Consider the following 19,577-nt stretch of genomic DNA (forward strand, 5'->3'; position numbering starts at 1 on the left):
AAGGCCAGTTCAAGGTGCCCCCCAGCGGCTGCATGAAGCCTTGCCCTCAGGCTGTCCTCAGGCCTGTGTTCCTCACCTTTTATCAGAACAGTTTAATTTGGTTGCAGATTCAGTTTCAGATTATTTTTGGATGACAATCTGAAAATGCCCCCGAATCTCAATTATGACAAAGAAAGCAACTCTCTTTGATGGCTTATGAATATAGAAAAATATATATATTGCAAAATATATATCCCTCCCTCACTGGAGGGATATCTTTCCCGTAAAGCATATATCCCATATAGGGGTAAAAACAAACTACAATTGTGGTTACAAAGAACTCCCACCAAAACAAATACAATCAATCCCATGGGCCCTGAATCTATGCTAAACCCTATCAGGTACTTTACATTCTTTTATCTCACCCATCCCTAAGACAATTAACAGAAAGCTCAGAGACACCAAGGAACTTGATCAACCTGCTCAGGAAGGAAGCCAAATACTTCCTGTGTGTGCTATTTGCACTCTTGGGCGAGTCCCATCTACTCACTGATGGCCTGCATCTTTGCATGACTACCAGCTGCTATGAAGGTGATATAGTTATTTATTTTCTTTCTTTTTTTTTTTTAAAGGATATAGTCAGAGTTTCACTTTATTTATTTATTTATTTATTTATTGGCTGCGTTGGGTCTTTGTTGCTGTGCACAGGCTTTTCTCTAGTTGCGGTGAGCGGGGGCTACTCTTTGTTGAGGTGTTCAGGTTTCTCATTGCGGTGTCTTCTCTTTGTTACAGAGCACAGGCTCTAGGCACGCGGGCTGCAGTAGTTGTGGCTCGCGGGCTCTAGAGCGGAGGCTCAGTAGTTGTGGCACACAGGCTTAGTTGCTCTGCGGCATATGGCATCTTCCCAGACCAGGGCTCGAACCCGTGTCTCCTGCATTGGCAGGTGGATTCTTAACCACTGCGCCACCACGGAAGTCCCTTTATTTTCTTTTCTCTTTCCTTTTTTTAAAAAATAACACCTGGTTTCTAACCAACCAATCAAAAAAGCACCTGAACTGACTCACAGTGGCCTGAGAGCCAACTGCAAGCGCAGACTCCATCGTGCTATGCTTTGGCATTTTGCAATTGATCACTCTGTTTTTTGGGCCCTTTACCTCAGCTTAAAGGTCACCGGCAATGAGTCACCCTTGTCTCCTGATGATGCCTTCTGTGGAAATAGGTTTAAATAACACCAGTACCTTACCCTGGTGTGGAGTGCTCTGTTTTGCAAAGGGCTTTTATGACCATTGTCCTGTGTCATCCTTAGGAGCCAGAGAGGCATCCAAACAGGTAGCACCAGCCCTTTTTTCCAGAGAAGGACCACTGTGCTGCTGCTTCCTACCCCCTCGTGTCTTGGAATGAGCAGACCTAGTTCCCAACCCTAACTGCCACTTATTACCTGTGTGACCTCCTGGGTATCATTTAACCTGAGTCTGTTTCTTCATCCGACAAAATGTCCTAAATGCTCTCACCTATCATCAAGCTTTCTTGATTCATGGCTTGCCCAACACTTCTCAGTGAGTCAAGGGTGAATCTGGGAAAAGAGAGGCCGTGGGGGTGGAGGACTGCCCCGTTCACTTCTCCTCTGAGTTGGGAGCACTCACCCTGCAATCTCTTTTGCTAACTATATCTCTGTCTATCAAACCATTTTCCACAGGTCTGCTCAGAAATTCTTGGTCCCTGGTCATTCACATTTTAACTTTATTCAGGAATTGCAAGAATTTAAAAACAGACCCACTTTTGTGTAGGTGGCAGAAAGAACTTAAGAAATATCACCGGCTTCAAGAAGGCGAAAGGAAAGCCAGTGTGTTTGCCTCTTGTATTAACTGAAGGTGAGTGAACTCTTGAACTTCTCTTGAATTTCTCTTGTAATCTTTTTATTCACACCTGATAGAGACGTGATGCAGATGGACACTCACTAAGTGAAGGCAACAAAGATGGTTCTCCAAAGGCACTAAGGTTTCAAATAGAGGAAGCGGGTGGCACTGGGGGCATGGCTGGGTCCACCCAGTGTGCCCAGTGTGGCCTGGTGTTCTAACGTGGTTGGAGTCAGTGCCGTAGCAGTTGTTATACAAGCTGAATATCCAACCCAAGTGGGAGAATTTAGTCATTCTGTGGCACTAAAGTATTTGGGTCTTTGAAGTTAGTGCCATTGGAAGCACAATAAAACCATCCACTAGGGACTTCCCTGGCAGTCCAGTGGTTAAGACTCCACCTTCCAATGCAGGGGGTGCAGGTTCAATCCCTGGTCGGGGAATTAAGGCCCCCCATGCCGTGTGGTGAGGTCAAAAATTAAAAAAACAAAAAGCAAAACAAAAAAAACCCATCCACTGACTAAGCTGCTAGTCTGACTCTTAATGACTTAGTAAATTTGTTAGTATTCAGTCTTTACATTTGTTCACTCTTGTAGCTGTGTAAGAGTTAAAAGCATAGGTAAATGTTTCTGGCTTCTCCCCACTTTCATCCCTGCCCCGTCAACCACCCTCTATGACAACCTCCAAAGGAGAGCATTTCCAGTCCGGTTCCAGGATCTTTGTTGTGATGCAGAGTTGGGAAAAAGTTGACATAGAAAGGACTGGAGAGGTAAGTGGAGAGATATAAGAGGTGGGAGGCCAGGACTTAAGCCCTAGGCAGGCATGTTAGGTCCCCTGTATGTACAGTGAAGAGCTGGGAGCAAGGGAGGAGGAGACCATAGGAAGGAGGCCACAGAGGCTGGGGCTGAGGAGACGGAGGAGGGAGGCTGATAAATGAGATGCTCCAGAGTAGTGGGAGAATGCACAACTCTGGAGTGCCAGAAGACATTGTTGAGAAATTTTGCTGGGGGATGTGAATTGGATGCCCTTTAATGGCCTTGAAGAAGACAAGCAAAGATTAGAATTCCTTTTAAATAATCAAGTGGCATTCAAGCTGTGTGCTTCCGTCCATCCTACTCCATGCAGAGGCTGAGCTATGGGGACTCTAGGATTTATTTGGAATATAAGAAATTTATACTCAGTTTTATATTGGTACCTATCGTTTCATAGTACTGTAGAAATATTTAACGTAAACACAAGGGGCTGAGAGAATTTGTCTCCCTTAGAAGCTGTATATGTAGCTCTTAAATTTAGTTCCAGGTTGTAGGTTCCATTGGAAGAAACTCTGAGCCTCAGTGCTGAGACATGGTCTTCCTGGTTTACCTGGAACAGCAATGGTCCACTCTTCACATCTGAAGCTTGCGCTTACTGCCGAGGGTGCTCCCAAGCCAGCGATGTTCATGGCTGCCACTTGGAACTGATATACCACGTTCTCCTTCAAGTTGCTAATCTGCAACATGGACAACATCATGGATAGTGAACGTTTCAGGTTTGTTTTTCTAGTGGTTCAACATTTTATTTATTTACCTCCTGTGTTGGACATACTCTAGGGTGACCCCCCAATGAGTCACACCCTTTTGTAATCTCCCCTCGCATTGGGGTGAAACCTGAGACTTGCTTCTAGCCAACAGAACATGGCAGGGGTATTGGAATATGAGTCCTGTGATTGTATTATATCATATGGCAAAGGAGGAGGGATATTTCAGATGTAATTAAGATCCTTAATCAGTTGATTTTGAGTTAATCAAAAGGGAGATAGATTATCCTGGGTGCACCTGACTATGATATTGTGATTTATAATAAGACATATATATTTGGTTTTTGTCCCCATTCCTGGCACAGAGCTCCTAAAACACTTGGAATTTCCTAAGTGATGAGAGTTATAAAGTATCTTTTGTTGTGTTAATGAGGTGACTTTTGGAAAGCACCTAAGGATGGGGACTGGTTGCCAAGGGAAACAATCATGTGATTAGAGAGTGGGAACTTTCAGCCTCATCCCAGACCTCTGGACCTCCGGGGAGGGAAGATGGGCTGGAGATTGAGTTCAATCACCAATGGCCAATGATTTAATCAAGCAAGTCCATGTAATGAAGCCTCCATAAAACCCCAAAGAGCAGGGTTCAGACATTTTCCAGGTTGGTGAACACATGGAGGTGCTGGGACAGTGGTGGTCTGGAGAGAGGATGGAAGCTCCATGCCCGTTCCCCATATCTTGCCCTATCAATCTCTTCTATCTGGCTGTTCCTGATTTATACCTTTTATAATAAACTGATAATCTGGTAAGTAAAATGTTTCTCTGAGTTCTGTGAGCCACTCTAGTGAATTAATCAAACTCAAGGAGGAGGTTGTGGGAAACTGATTTATAGTCTGTCGGTCAGAAGCACAGGTGACATCCTGGACTTTCAACTGGCATCTGAAGTGGGGGCAGGGTTATTCTTGAGGGACTGAACCCTTTATGTGTGGGACCTGAGTCTATCTTCAGGGAGACAGTGTCAGAATTGAGTTAAATTGTAGGACACCCAGCTGGTGTCCGAGAAGTTTTGTGAGTGTGAAGTAGTGTAAGAGCAAAGGAGAAACACACAGGAGAGAGAGTGAGTTTTTCCAAAGGATCAACTTAATCAGATAGAAACTCTTAAAATGGGGTTTGGGCCCTGCCTAAAGAGAAACACTGTCCTGATGGCCTTGAAGAAGCAAATACTGTTTTTCAAACTGCTTAGCCACTCACATTTGGGGAAGGATAGCCTCTAGGAGCTGAGGGTCTCAGATCTACAGCTGCAAGGAACTGAACTCTGCCAACAACAGTGAGCTTGGAAGAGGAACTCGAGTTCCAGATGAGAATGCAGTCCAGCTGAAACCTAGGTTGCAGCCTTGTGAGACCCTGAGAAGAAGACCCAGCTAAGCCGTGCCTAGACTCCTGACTCAAGGAAACTGTGATACCACAAACAGGGATAGTTTGTGGTAGTTTGTTACAGAGCAACAGAAGACGAATGCATGTACAGATGAAAATTAAATGAATTCTAAGCTTGGAATCAAAATACTCAAATTCTTGTAATATTTCTGCTCTTTACTGAGTGACCTCATATTTTCTATATCCCTCAGTATGAACTGGGTTGTTGTGGGGGTAAATATATGTGGTAAAATAATAAATGTGAAAACATTTGCAAAATAGAAATGATGGAATGTATTAGCGTGAAAAAAATCCATGAACTAGGCTTTAAAAGAGGAGACAATGAGTAGAAGGACGTGCTCTCACACCCTCTTGCAAGAACACCAGAATCACAACTAACTGCTGAACAGTCATCGACAGGAAGACACTGGAACTCACCAAAAAAGATACCCCACATCCAAAGACAAAGGAGAAGCCACAGTGAGATGGTAGGAGGGGCGCAATCACAATAAAATCAAATCCCATAACTGCTGGGTGGGTGACTCAAAAACTGGAGAACACTTATACCACATAAGTCCACCCACTGGAGTGAAGGTTCTGAGCCCCCCATCAGGCTTCCCAATCTGGGGGTCCGGCAACGGGAGGAGGAATTCCTAGAGAATCAGACTTTGAAGGCACGTGAGATTTGATTACAGGACTTCGACAGGACTGGGGGAAACAGAGACTCCACTCTTGGAGGGCACACACAAAGTAGTGTGCGCATCGGGACCCAGGGAAAGGAGCAGTGACCCCATAGGAGACTGAACCAGACCTACCTGCTAGTGTTGGAGGGTCTCCTGCATAGGCGGGGGGTGGCTGTGTCTCACAGTAAGGACAAGGACACTGGCAGCAGAAGTTCTGGGAAGTACTCCTTGGCGTGAGCCCTCCCAGATTCCACCATTAGCCCCACCAAAGAGCCAGGGTAGGCTCCAGTGTTGGGTTGCCTCAGGCCAAACAACCAACAGGGAGGGAACCCAGCCCCACCCATCAGCAGACAAGTGGATTAAAGTTTTACTGAGCTCTGCCCACCAAAGTAACAGCCAGCTGTACCCACCACCAGTCCCGGCCATCAGGAAACTTGCACAAGCCTCTTAGATAGCCTCATCCACCAGAGGGCAGACAGCAGAAGCAAGAAGAGCTACAATCCTGCAGCCTGTGGAACAAAAACCACATTTACAGAAAGATAGACAAGATGAAAAGGCAGAGGGCTATGTACCAGATGAAGGAACAAGATAAAACCCCAGAAAAACAACTAAATGAAGTGGTGATAGGAAACCTTCCAGAAAAAGAATTCAGAATAATGATAGTCAAGATGATCCAGGACCTCGGAAAAAGAATGAGACAAAGATTGAGAACATGCAAGAAATGTTTAACAAATATCTAGAAGAATTAAAGAACAAACAAACAGAGATGAACAATACAATAACTGAAATGAAAAATACACTAGAAGGAATCAATAGCAGAATAACTGAGGCAGAAGAACAGATAAGTGACCTGGAAGACAGAATGGTGGAATTCACTGCTGCAGAACAGAATAAAGAAAAAAGAATGAAAAGAAATGAAGACAGCCTAAGACACCTCTGGGACAACATTAAACACAACAACATTCACATTATAGGGGTCACAGAAGGAGAAGAGAGAGAGAAAGGACCCGAGAAAATATTTGAAGAGACTACAGTCAAAAACTTCCCTAACATGGGAAAGGAAATAGCCACCCAAGTCCAGGAAGCGCAGAGAGTCCCATACAGGATAAACCCAAGGAGAAACACGCTGAGACACATAGTAATCAAATTGGCAAAAATTAAAGACAAAGAAAAATTATTGAAAGCAGCAAGGGAAAAACGACAAATAACATACAAGGGAACTCCCATAAGGTTAACAGTTGATTTCTCAGCAGAAACTCTACAAGCCAGAAGGGAGTGGCATGATATACTTAAAGTGATGAAAGGGAAGAACCTACAACCAAGATTACTCTACCCGGCAAGGATCTCATTCAGATTCGATGGAGAAATCAAAAGCTTTACAGACAAGCAGAGCTAAGAGAATTCAGCACCACCAAACCAGCTCTGCAACAAATGCTAAAGGAACTTCTCTAAGTGGGAAACACAAGAGAAGAAAAGGACCTACGAAAACAAACCCAAAACAATTAAGAAAATGGTAATAGGAACATACATATCGATAATTACCTTAAACGTGAATGGATTAAATGCTCCAACCAAAAGACACAGGCTTGCTGAATGGATACAAAAACAAGACCCATATATATGCTGTCTACAACAGACCCACTTCAGACCTAGGGACACATACAGACTGAAAGTGAGGGGATGGAAAAAGATATTCCATGAAAATGGAAATCAAAAGAAAGCTGGAGTAGCAATACTCATATCAAATAAAATAGACTTTAAATTAAAGAATGTTACAAGAGACAAGGAAGAACACTACATAATGATGCAGGGATCAATCCAAGAAGAAGATATAACAATTATAAATATATATGCACCCAACATAGGAGCACCTCAATACATAAGGCAACTGCTAACAGCTATTAAAGAGGAAATAGACAGTAACACAATAATAGTGGGGGACTTTAACACCTCACTTACACCAATGGACAGATCATCCAAAATGAAAATTAATAAGGAAACACGAGCTTTAAATGACACAATAGACCAGATAGATTTAATTGATATTTATAGGACATTCCATCCAAAAACAGCAGATTATACTTTCTTCTCAAGTGCACACGGAACATTCTCCAGGATGGATCACATCTTGGGTCACAAATCAAGCCTCAGAAAATTTAAGAAAATTGAAATCATATCAAGCATCTTTTCTGACCACAACGCTATGAGATTAGAATTCAATTACAGGGAAAAAAACATAAAAAACACAGACACATGGAGGCTAAACAGTATGTTACTAAATAACCAAGAGATCACTGAAGAAATCAAAGAGGAAATAAAAAAAATACCTAGAGGCAGATGATAATGAAAACACGACGATCCAAAACCTATGGGATTCAGCAAAAGCAGTTCTAAGAGGGAAGTTTATAGCTATACAAGCCTACCTCAAGAAACAAGAAAAATCTCAAATAAACAATCTAACCTTACACCTAAAGGAACTAGAGAAAGAAGAACAAACAAAACCCAAAGTTAGCAGAAGGAAAGAAATCATAAAGATCAGAGCAGAAATAAATGAAATAGAAACAAAGAAAACAATAGCAAAGATCAATAAAACTAAAAGCTGGTTCTTTGAGAAGATAAACAAAATTGATAAACCATTAGCCAGACGCATCAAGAAAAAGAAGGAGAGGACTCAAATCAATAAAATTAGAAATGAAAAAGGAGAAGTTACAACAGACACCACAGAAATACAAAGCATCGTAAGAGACTAGTACAAGCAACTCTATGTCAATAAAATAGACAACCTGGAAGAAATGGACAAATTCTTAGAAAGGTATAACATTCCCAGACAGAACCAGGAAGAAACAGAAAATATGAACAGACCAATCACAAGTAATGAAATTGAAACTGTGATTAAAAATCTTCCAACAAACAAAAGTCCAGGACCAGATGGCTTCACAGGTGAATTCTATCAAACATTTAGAGAAGAGCTAACATCCATCCTTCTCAAACTCTTCCAAAATATATCAGAGGGAGGAACACTCCCAAACTCATTCTATGAGGCCACCATCACCCTGATACCAAAACCAGACAAAGATACTACAAAAAAAGAAAATTACAGAAAATTCACTGAAGAATATAGATGCAAAAATCCTCAACAAAATACTAGCAAACAGAATCCAACAACACATTGAAAGGATCATACACCATGATCAAGTGGGATTTATCCCAGGGATGCAAGGATTCTTCAACATATGCAAATCAATCAATGTGATACACCATATTAACAAATTGAAGAATAAAAACCATATGATCATCTCAATAGATGCAGAAAAAGGTTTTGACAAAATTCAACACCCATTTATGACAAAAACTCTCCAGAAAGTGGGCATAGAGGGAACCTACCTGAACATAATAAAGGTCATATACAACAAACCCACAGCAAACATCATTCTCAATGATGAAAAACTGAAAGCATTTCCTCTAAGATCAGGAACAAGACAAGGATGTCCACTCTCGCCACTATTATTCAACACAGTTTTGGAAGTCCTAGCTGTGGCAATCAGAGAAGAAAAAGAAATAAAAGGAATACAAATTGGAAAAGAAGAAGTAAAACTGTCACTGTTTGCAGATGACATGATACTATACATAGAGAATACTAAAGATGCCACCAGAAAACTACTAGAGCTAATCAATGAATTTGGTCAAGTTGCAGGATACAAAATTAATGCACAGGAATCTCTTGCATTCCTATACCCTAATGATGAAAAATCTGAAAGAGAAATTAAGGATACACTCCCATTTACCACTGCAACAAAAAGAATAAAATACCTAGGAATAAATCTACCTAGGAAGACAAAAGACCTGTATGCAGAAAACTATAAGACACTGATGAAAGAAATTAAAGATGATACCAAAGATGGAGAGATACACCATGTTCTTGGATTGGAAGAATCAATATTGTGAAAATGACTATACTACCCAAAGCAATCTACAGATTCAATGCAATCCCTATCAAATTACCAATGGCATTTTTTTACAGAACTAGAACAAAAAAATCTTAAAATTTGTATGGAGACACAAAAGACCCTGAATAGCCAAAGCAGTCTTGAGGGAAAAAAACAGAGCTGGAGGAATCAGACTCCCTGACTTCAGACTATACTACAAAGCTACAGTAATCAAGACAATATGGTACTGGCACAAAACCAGAAATATAGATCAATGGAACAGGATAGAAAGCCCAGAGATAAACCCATGCACCTATGGTCAACTAATCTATGACAAAGGAGGCAAGGATATGCAATGGAGAAGGGACAATCTCTTCAATAAGTGGTGCTGGGAAAACTGGACAGCTACATGTTAAAGAATGAAATTAGAACACTCCCTAACACCATACACAAAAGAAACTCAAAATGGATTAAAGACCTAAATGTAAGACCGGACACCATAAAACTCTTAGAGGAAACCATAGGAAGAACACTCTTTGACATAAATCACAGCAAGATCTTTTTTGATCCACCTCCTAGAGTAATGGAAATAAAAACAAAAATAAACAAATGGGAACTAATGAAACTTAAAAGCTTTTGCAAAGCAAAGGAAACCATAAACAAGACCAAAAGACAACCCTCAGAATGGGAGAAAATATTTGCAAACGAATCAATGGACAAAGGGTTAATCTCCAAAATATATAAATAGCTCATGCAGCTAAATATTAAAAAAACAAACAACCCAATCCAAAAATGGGCAGAAGACCTAAGTAGACATTTCTCCAAAGGAGACATACAGATGGCCAAGAAGCACATGAAAAGCTGCTCAACATCACTAATTATTAGAGAAATGCAAATCAAAACTACAATGAGGTATCACCTCACACCAGTCAGAATGGACATCATCAAAAAAATCTACAAACAATAAATGCTGGAGAGGGTTTGGAGAAAAGGGAACCCTCTTGCACTGTTGGTGGGAATGTAAATTGATACAGCCACTATGGAGAACAGTATGGAGGTGCCTTAAAAAACTAAAAATAGAATTACCATATGACCCAGCAATCCCACTACTGGCATATATCCTGAGAAAACCATAATTCAAAAAGAATACCACAATGTTCATGGCAGCACTATTTACAACAGCCAGGACATGGAAGCAACCTAATTGTCCCCTGACAGATGAATGGATAAAAAAGATGTGGTACATATATACAATGGAATATTACTCAGCCATAAAAAGGAACGAAATTGGGTCATTTGTAGAGACGTGGATGGATCTAGAGACTGTCATACAGAGTGAAGTAAGTCAGAAAGAGAAAAACAAATACCGTATATTAACGCATATATGTGGAACCTAGAAAAATGGTACAGATGAAGCGGTTTGCAGGGCAGAAATTGAGACACAGATGTAGAGAACTAACGTATGGACACCAAGGGGGTAAAGCGGTGGGGGGGTGGGGGTGGTGGTGGGATGAACTGGGAGATTGGGATTGACATGTATACACTGATGTGTATAAAATGGATGACTAATAAGAACCTGTTATATTAAAAAATAAATAAAACAAAATTCAAGAAAGAAGTCCATGAACTATAAATAATCCTTTGAACATTAAAAATGCTTAATAAATGGAGGTACTGATGGAACCAGCTGAGTTAACAAAGTTTACCAACTGTATGATTTAAACCATGAAAAATCTGTATCCATGATTCAGTCTACACCTGATTTTATCATGAAGCTGGGTATCCATAAAAGGGAAAAAATTTTTGACCCTTATTTCACATCATACACAACATTTATAGGTGAATTAATAACTTAAATGTAAGTGGCAAACTGAAAAGCCTTTAGAATATAATCTATATAGCGTGGTCCCAGCTGGGGCCATGGCTTTCAGGATCCCCGAACTAGAAGACATTTCTTAAAAAAGAAAAGGCACAGAAATCGCTAATGACAAAGCAAATGTTGGTAAATCTGACTACAATAAATTTGACAAGAAAATAGGTGTAGTTCACCATAAGGAGAGGAGAAGTCTAGCCAATGAGACGATATAGGCAACTTACATAGCCAACAAGGATTTATGCTCAAAATATTTAAAGAACTTCATAAGTCAATAAGAAAACCCATTAGAAAAATGGGCAAAAACCTTGTTAGGCATGCTATGAAAGATTTCAAAATGGACCATAAACACAGAAGATGTTTAGACTCATTTGACACCCAGATTGTCAAAACAGGAAAAGTGTGAACACACCCAGTGCTGGAAGGATGTGGAGCAACGGGAATTCTCATACTCTTCAGAAAAACAGCAGAGAATTATGCGGTGAAGTTGGAGATAAACAAGACTCTCTGGCCTAGCAATTTTACTTGTGGGTAATAACCTAGAGAAACTAGTGCACATATGTGCCAGCAGGCATGTACAAAAATGTTCATAGCTCAATTGTTTGATATGGCTTACAATGCCCCATGTCAATCAATAATTGAATGGGAAGGTCTACTGTGAGATGGTCATATAATGGAATACACAGCAATAAAGTCAGAGCTACTCGTACCAACACGGAAGAATCTTAAAAATAAAATTTTGTTTTATGTATTCTCAGTATGCGTGTGATATTTCATAAATATTAGATGTTAAGTTAAAAGAATGTGACATTGAGTTGGGGAAAGCACCATTCCCCGGGCCTCACCCTGCTCTTGCTCTCACGGCTTGGGGTTCTGTGAGGGACGGGGTGGTAACTTGGGTCTAGCTGACGATGCTCTAAAGAGGGGAGCCAGTAGCTATGGTAATAGTGAGACCCCTCAGGTGCTCTGAGGTGGGCCGAGCAGTGAAGGCCCACATGTAGCAGGGAAACTCATGGGTGGACACGTGAAGTGCCCCTTTGTGGCTATCAGAGCACTGAGTTAGGGGCCACTTCACAGAGGGCAAGCTGAGTCTGGCCATCAGGTCCATGTCCCTTTATTCTTCATGATTTGGACATTGAAAGTTAAAAATCCAGAGTCTTTTGGATTCCGGGAGTCTTAAAACTAGTAGCATATTGTTACAGATACCTTGTGAGTTAATTTTTGTAAAAAACATAAGTTTTCATAAAAAGTATATATTTCATAGTAAATATTCGAAGACATTATGTTTATGTGTATAAATCAGAAAATACACACACTGCCTGGTTAGCCAAAATACTTCTATTCATCTTTGTATATTTGTCACAAAAGTCATGTCACTGCAGGCAAAGGACACTGGAGAAATGACAGGAATCATTGACAAGGTGCTGGGCATGTGCATGTATGTGCATGTGTGTGCATTGTGTGCATGTGGTGTGTCAACAGACATATGACACCCCGCACTACTGAAGGCCACACACGTACCTTATATGCCTCATCACTGACAGCTTTGATGTTGGCTTCTCTCCATCTTCCTGGTACCCCATCAATTACTTCTCGATAGTTCACATAATAGCCCGTAATTTCAGCCCCTCCAGTCTTATCTGGTTGCTTCCATCCAAGAACCATTGAGTCACGAAAACTTTCAAGACAAGTGATATCATAGGGTGGAGATGGTGCCGCTGTTGCAACATGAAGAGCTCATGAGTGGACAGAAATGCTTCTATGATTCTACCTGCATCAAACTGTCTCATTGGTGCCACGCATGAGGGCACTAGGTCCTGTGATGTAAAACTAAAACGTGACACCAGTAACTTAGCATCGATTTGGTGTGTGAGGAAAAAAACTGACACACAGTAAAAACTGCACTGCAATTACTACTCCAAAGATAAAAAGAACCTGCCCCCACCACTCCTAAGGAAGAATAAGTTTTGAAATCCTAACAGCAAAATGTTAGTATTTCTAACAATATCCTGAAAATATAACTAACAATATCCGGAAAAATGATCTGTTCCCCATAAGAAGAAATATTTTTCCCAAGATATATACTTTTGTTTCTTTTTTTCAATACCTTACATATCTTTATTGATTATTTTTCATCCTACTTTGTATATCTCAACTCTAAATTTTAGGACAGAGGTACATGCTACCTCTTCATTCCTAAAGCAATAGCATGAAAAAGTAAGATATTTTTGTTTCTTTATGTGGTTTTGTTTTCATTTGCTCCCTGAGGAAAATGATATATGTATATCAATTTCTGCCTTGATTTGCTTATTAAGAATTTCTATATATTTCCAAACAGTTAGCATTTCACCACTCAGGTACATGTACCCTTGTGAGACCTTACAACTATATAGGTTCTGTGTACACACAGAAAAAAATCATATACTGGAGCTCAGCTAAATGCCATGTTAAAAGTTTTTTTTAAAAAACAGGAACAATCAGCCATGTGATTTTTCTCTTAGTATAATAATTTTTGCTGCATTATTTTAAACCTGATGCTGGATTATTATTCATATGGCACAAAATACTACATAGCTGCCACTGTGTTTATTAATGCTTAGTCAGAAAAATATTTGGATGTTGTTTTAAAAGTGTGTCTTCATTTATGTGGATTTGCTGATGAAACTTTCACTCAACTACTGAAATTATGTTTTTTTGATAAAGAAAGAGAGGGTGGGGTGGTGGAAAGAAATCCACTAGATGTGCAATAACATTAAAAAGAATTTTCTGAATATTTATTTGGATTATCAGAGATAAAGGAACTATCTCATTCTTATTCAAAAAGATTCTCAGAACAATAAAGATTTTAAAAAATAAAATACGTTTTTTCTCTCTTCACCCCATCACCAACCTCCTTCATTCTTTACATTTTAAAGAAAAGCTTTCTCACTCTCTCTATTTCAGAGCAATGTTGAATATAAACTCTCAGATGAATACCTTATCTCATCTTGAGTTGAACGGGCGAATAAAGGTGTCAAAAAAGCAGAGGAGGTTACAGAAGTTAGGGGTGGGATATATATAGGGGATGGGTGAGAGGCATGATATGATTTACCAGTATATGCTTATCATTTCATTTTTATTTGATAAGAAAAACATTGTCTCCTAGAATATATAAACCACAAATACCAAATATCCTAATCAGAAAATTCTGATTACTGATAATTAGTCTTTCTATTCTAATTCTGATTAGGTAATTAGCCCTACTGATAAATAGTCTTAAGTAAATCAGTTCTGGGAACGTGGATCATATATAATAGAATATGTGATTATAATGCCCTGTTAAACTTTTCATGACAACTCAAAGAGATATTGTTTCTTATGTTTATTTGAATTAAATGTGAAGGTAATTTGAAAACCTGAGGATGAAAAACAGAAGTTAATAACCTGATCCTGATAAAGTGTTACTTTTTCGTGAAATATTTTTCCTATCCATTTATTACCAAACACGGATATTTTGAAGGACCTCCCATAGTCTATGAGTATCAAATCCTTCCCCCCTCATATCTAACTCTCTCAGCAAAATGAGGCCAAAGGTGTGTCTGCTTGTTAAACCAAAGAGACGCTATAACCAGATTACTTTAAATATTCTATTGTCATTAAGTACAATGAATTATGTGTCAAAGCCAAACCCCTATAAAATTGTTTAATTACTCATTAAACAAAAGTATTACAAATGGATAACTGAAAACATAAAATCAAGAATGAACACTGATGAAAGTGAACACAGATGGAAGAATGTGATCTGGACAATGAGAGGTGAGGACACTGATGGAAACAGACAGGACGCTTTTACTGTTTCAACTCTCACCTAGATCCTTCTTCTTTTTCAGAGGGTCAGACTTACTTTTCCCCTTAAGAGCTGCTTTCTGTAGTGGTGGGGAAAGCTCTTCCTGAACTGCTTCACTTACTCTACTCACTTCTGTTTGGCCCAGGTTGTGAGAGCTACTGGGTAGTGAAGGTTTGTTAAGTTTGCTACCAAGCAAAGCATCTTTCTTAAAAGTTGGCTGGGAGGTGTCATGCATGCCTCCCCTGGAGCCTGTTAGTCCAGCTGGTGTATCACTCAGTTCAGGCCACACAGCTGGAGACACTCCTCCCCCTACAATTGCCAGATAACAACAGAAACACTTTGAACCAGGACACAGTACAGAGTGCTCTTACTTAGTAGAACAAATGAGAAAAACATTAGCACCACAAACAGAACAAAAGCAATCTTGGTTTAACGGAAATCACTTGGCTTTGCAAGAAATATGGAAAGAATACATTTCACATAACTTACACCAAGGAAGCATTTCAACATTTCCATATTTTCGAAATAGAAGAAATGAGAACAAAAAAACCACAGACAGAACAGGAACCATTTTGATTGGCAGGACCCAAGTAAGTATAAGAACAAGCACTTCTCAGACGTTTCTTGAGAGAGCTCCACTATTCAACAGAATGGGGGAAAAAAGGACCATAAAGTGCACAGGAGACAAACATTGAAGATCTTGATTATATAACAATTAGAGTTATGTACCTTACTGATATAGTAATGGTCTGTACCTCCCAACTTCAAAGAAGCATGTTCGCTATGTCCTTATAATACAAACATATTATAAGGAATGTTAAAAAGTAATATGGGGTGCTAACTGAAGACAACTGATATTAAATAATCTTTCTCTTTAAATACGTGCTACTACATCACAGATTTCAATTTAATTGCCCTGAAATACCTTGGTCCCTTTCCCACCTTGAGATTGGAAGGTACATCACTGTACATACATATAATTACTTTATTACTGGTTTTATTCTGTTGGTTACTTTGCCAGCAGAGATGAAACATATCAAGCAACCACACATCTCGCACGAATTTTAGCAGTTTATAAAAAGCAGGTTAATGTGCTGTTACTGAGAACAAGCCAGGCTCTGTCGCAGATGAAACGGCTTTTAGGTATGAGATGCTCTGTGTTACGGGTGATATACCACCTCATGGAATTGGATGGCACTTCATATTCCCGGGATGAGCAGGAAGTTAGAATGGAGATTCACACAATGGGAAATATCTGAGGAAACTTGGACTGGTGAAGATGAAAAGGCTACAGATGCACAGAATCTGGATAAGTGATGAAGATCTGTAAAATGACAGCTATGGAAGGTTAGAGGTCACCTGGAGTCAGAGACAATGATCATCTGAGGATGGAATCATCGAGCAGTATTAGAAGTTTTACACAATTTCTGGAGAGGATGGTATCTTTCGTTGTAACTTAGAAAAATTCATTTTTCTAAGAACTTACCAATAGCAGCTTTTACTTCGATTGCTTCTGAATCTTGTGAATATTCACTAACTCCAGCTGCGTTAACTGCTTTGACCCGGAAAATATAACTCTGACCAGTAGTCAATCCATGACAAGTAAACCTGAAAGGAAAGAAAGTTGTTTTTTTTAATTTTTATTTATTTATGGCTGTGTTGGGTCTTCGTTTCTGTGCGAGGGCTTTCTCTAGTTGTGGCAAGCGGGGGCCACTCTTCATCGCGGTGCGCGGGCCTCTCACTATCGCAGCCTCTCTTGTTGCGGAGCACAGGCTCCAGACGTGCAGGCTCAGTAATTGTGGCTCACGGGCCTAGTTACTCCGCGGCATGTGGGATCTTCCCAGACCAGGGCTCGAACCCGTGTCCTCTGCATTGGCAGGCAGATTCTCAACCACTGCGCCACCAGGGAAGCCCGGAAAGAAAGTTTTAAAAAAACTTTCCCAGGAGGAAGGTTAGGGAAGTTTATTGTTAGCTTAATGGAATGATCTGGCTTTATGAAAATCATTCATTTTCTAAAAGGAAGAAAAAGATGTAGAGAGATGCAAGTAACATATGTACATTAAACAAGAAGGCACCTCAGGCAATTTTCTAAATTCACTCTGTCAAACGATGAGGAGTCTTGGTTATCCCCTGAACAAACACCCTACCCTTTTGAGCCTTTGTGTGCTTATCAGTAAAATGGAGATAATAACGCCTACATGGTAAATTTTGTGTGAAGATTGACCATAAAGTATATATAGCACTAGGGGGACAGGGAGGGATAAATTAGGAATTTGGGATTAACAGATACACACTACTATATATAAAATAGATAAACAACCCTTGTTTATCTATTTGTACTGTACAGCACAGGGAACTATATTCAATATCTTGTAATAACCTATGACAGAAAACAATTCAAAAAAGAATATATATTAAACAGAATCACTTTGCTGTATACCTGAAACACTGTAAATCAACTATACTTTAATTTAAAAATTAAAAATAAATTTAAAAACTTGAAAAAAAAGTATATATACTACCTATTACAGGGCCTGGCTATAGGAGGCATTTAATAAATAATAGGTGGTATTAATAACATGATTAATGACTATTTCAGGGATATACTTATAGCTGTAAGGCACTGGCTGCCCTAGTCATAGAGGCCTACTCACTGCCTCCCTGCATGCCATGGAAGGTACAATTACTTGAGAAATTGACTTCAGAATTGTCATTTGCATTTAAGGGTCCAATAATGAGGTGTGAATCCATGGGCAGTTTCACACATAAAACAACCCCACTCTTTAATAGCTGTTATGGCTATAAAGAAAAACTGTTTCATGAATCACTGTAACATTCTAATCCATCCTGAGGACTGTAAGGAGAGGAAATAACAGGTCTGCTAATGACTCTATCGCTATTAGCATGTTGAAATATTTAATAAGGGCAGTCATAATGCAGACCAGCTCAGTTCAGTAAACATTTATTAAGCACTTCAGTGTTCCAGACACTGAGCTAGGTACTGAGGATACAAAGATGAATAAAAAATAGTGCCGGCCCTGGAGCAGCTCCGTTCTATTTATGGAAAGGCAGACTCTGCCTACCCTCCATGAAAATTTCTAAATAGTCCCCAGAAAATGTGGGGAACTCAGAGTAAACGTGAAGTACACAAACAGGCTAAATGAATCTCTTGCAAAACATACTGCCTTCTCCCGTTAACTGGTTTTTCTTCATTCTCTCCTGTTCTGCAAAAGGAACGACTCGTACTCTGGGGGTCTTTGGACGTAGAAGTGGCCTAGTCAGAAGCTGCCTAACAAGCCTGCTTGACAATTGGGGTGGGGTGAGTCTCCTCTGAGGTTGGTCCTAAATCAAAGGAGACTCAGAATTTGGGTGCAGGCCAGAATTCATCATCAACTTGCAAAGCTGGTTGATAAAATATTCAAAAGCAAGAAAAAATAACCCTCCTCACATTAGAAACAGACACAAGGAGACAGCAAAGTATTCTGAATGTCTTTATTTTGGTGTTTGTATCTCCTCAGCACTGGATTTAACCATACTGATGTTCAAAATTTGTAAAATGTTGATACTTTTTTCTGCTCATTTAAAATGCCTGCATAATTTATGACACTGGACAGCTACATGAACAAGAATCAAACTGGACTACTTTCTCACACCATATACAAATATAAACTCAAAATGGATTAGACTTAAATGCAATATCTGAGACCATGAAAGTCCTAGAAGATAGCATAGGCAATATGCTCTTTGACATTGGTCTTATAATATTTTTTTGGCTCTGTCTCCTCAGGCAAGGGAAACAAAAGCAAAAATAAACAAATGGGACTACAGCAAATGAAAAAGCTTTTGTACAGTAAAGGAAACTATCAACAAAATGAAAAGGCCTCTTACTGAATGGAAGAAGACATAAGCAAATGATATATCTGATAAGGGGTTAATATCCAAAATATTTTTTAAAAGCCTCATAAAACTTAACATCAAAAATCCCCCAAACAACCCAATTAAAAGATGGGCAGAGGATCTGAATAGACATTTTCCCAAAGAAGACATACAGATGGCCAAAAAGCACATGAAAAGATGCTCAACATCATTAACCATCAGGGAAATGCAAATCAAAACCACAATGAGCTATCACCTCACACCTGTCAGAATGTATATTCTCAAAAAGACAAGAAACAACAAGTGGTGGCAAGGATGTGGAGGAAAGGGAATGCTCATGCACTGCTGGTGGGATGTAAATTGGTACAAACACTATGGAAAAGAGTATGGCAGTTCCTCAAAAAATTAAAAATAGAACTACCATACCATCCAGCAATTCCACTTCTGGGTATTTTTCTGAAGAAAATGGAAACACTAATTCAAAAAGATACATGTGTCCCTATATTCACTGCAACATTATTTACAATAGCCAAGATATGGAAGCAACGTAAGTTTCCACTGATAGATGAATGGATAAAGAAGATGTGGCATATATATACAATGGACCATTACTCAGCTGTAAAAAGAATGAAGGC

General features: G+C 39.5%; 1 protein-coding gene across 1 annotated transcript in view; it reads right to left on the reverse strand.

The window, feature by feature from the left end:
* The window catches only part of MYOM1 (myomesin 1), a 137,905-nt gene that overhangs the window by 42,085 nt on the left and 76,243 nt on the right, over positions 1-19,577 (reverse strand). The window contains exons 17-19 of the mRNA XM_082418586.1: positions 16,553-16,674; positions 12,762-12,958; positions 3,195-3,321 (exon numbers count right to left, since the gene is read on the reverse strand). Of these exons, the coding sequence (XP_082274712.1) occupies positions 3,195-3,321; positions 12,762-12,958; positions 16,553-16,674 (446 nt within the window). The remainder of the gene's footprint in view (positions 1-3,194; positions 3,322-12,761; positions 12,959-16,552; positions 16,675-19,577) is intronic.

The sequence above is a fragment of the Balaenoptera physalus genome (genome assembly GCF_965194825.1).
Source record: "Balaenoptera physalus genome assembly, chromosome: 12".
NCBI classification, from domain to species: Eukaryota; Metazoa; Chordata; class Mammalia; order Artiodactyla; family Balaenopteridae; genus Balaenoptera; species Balaenoptera physalus.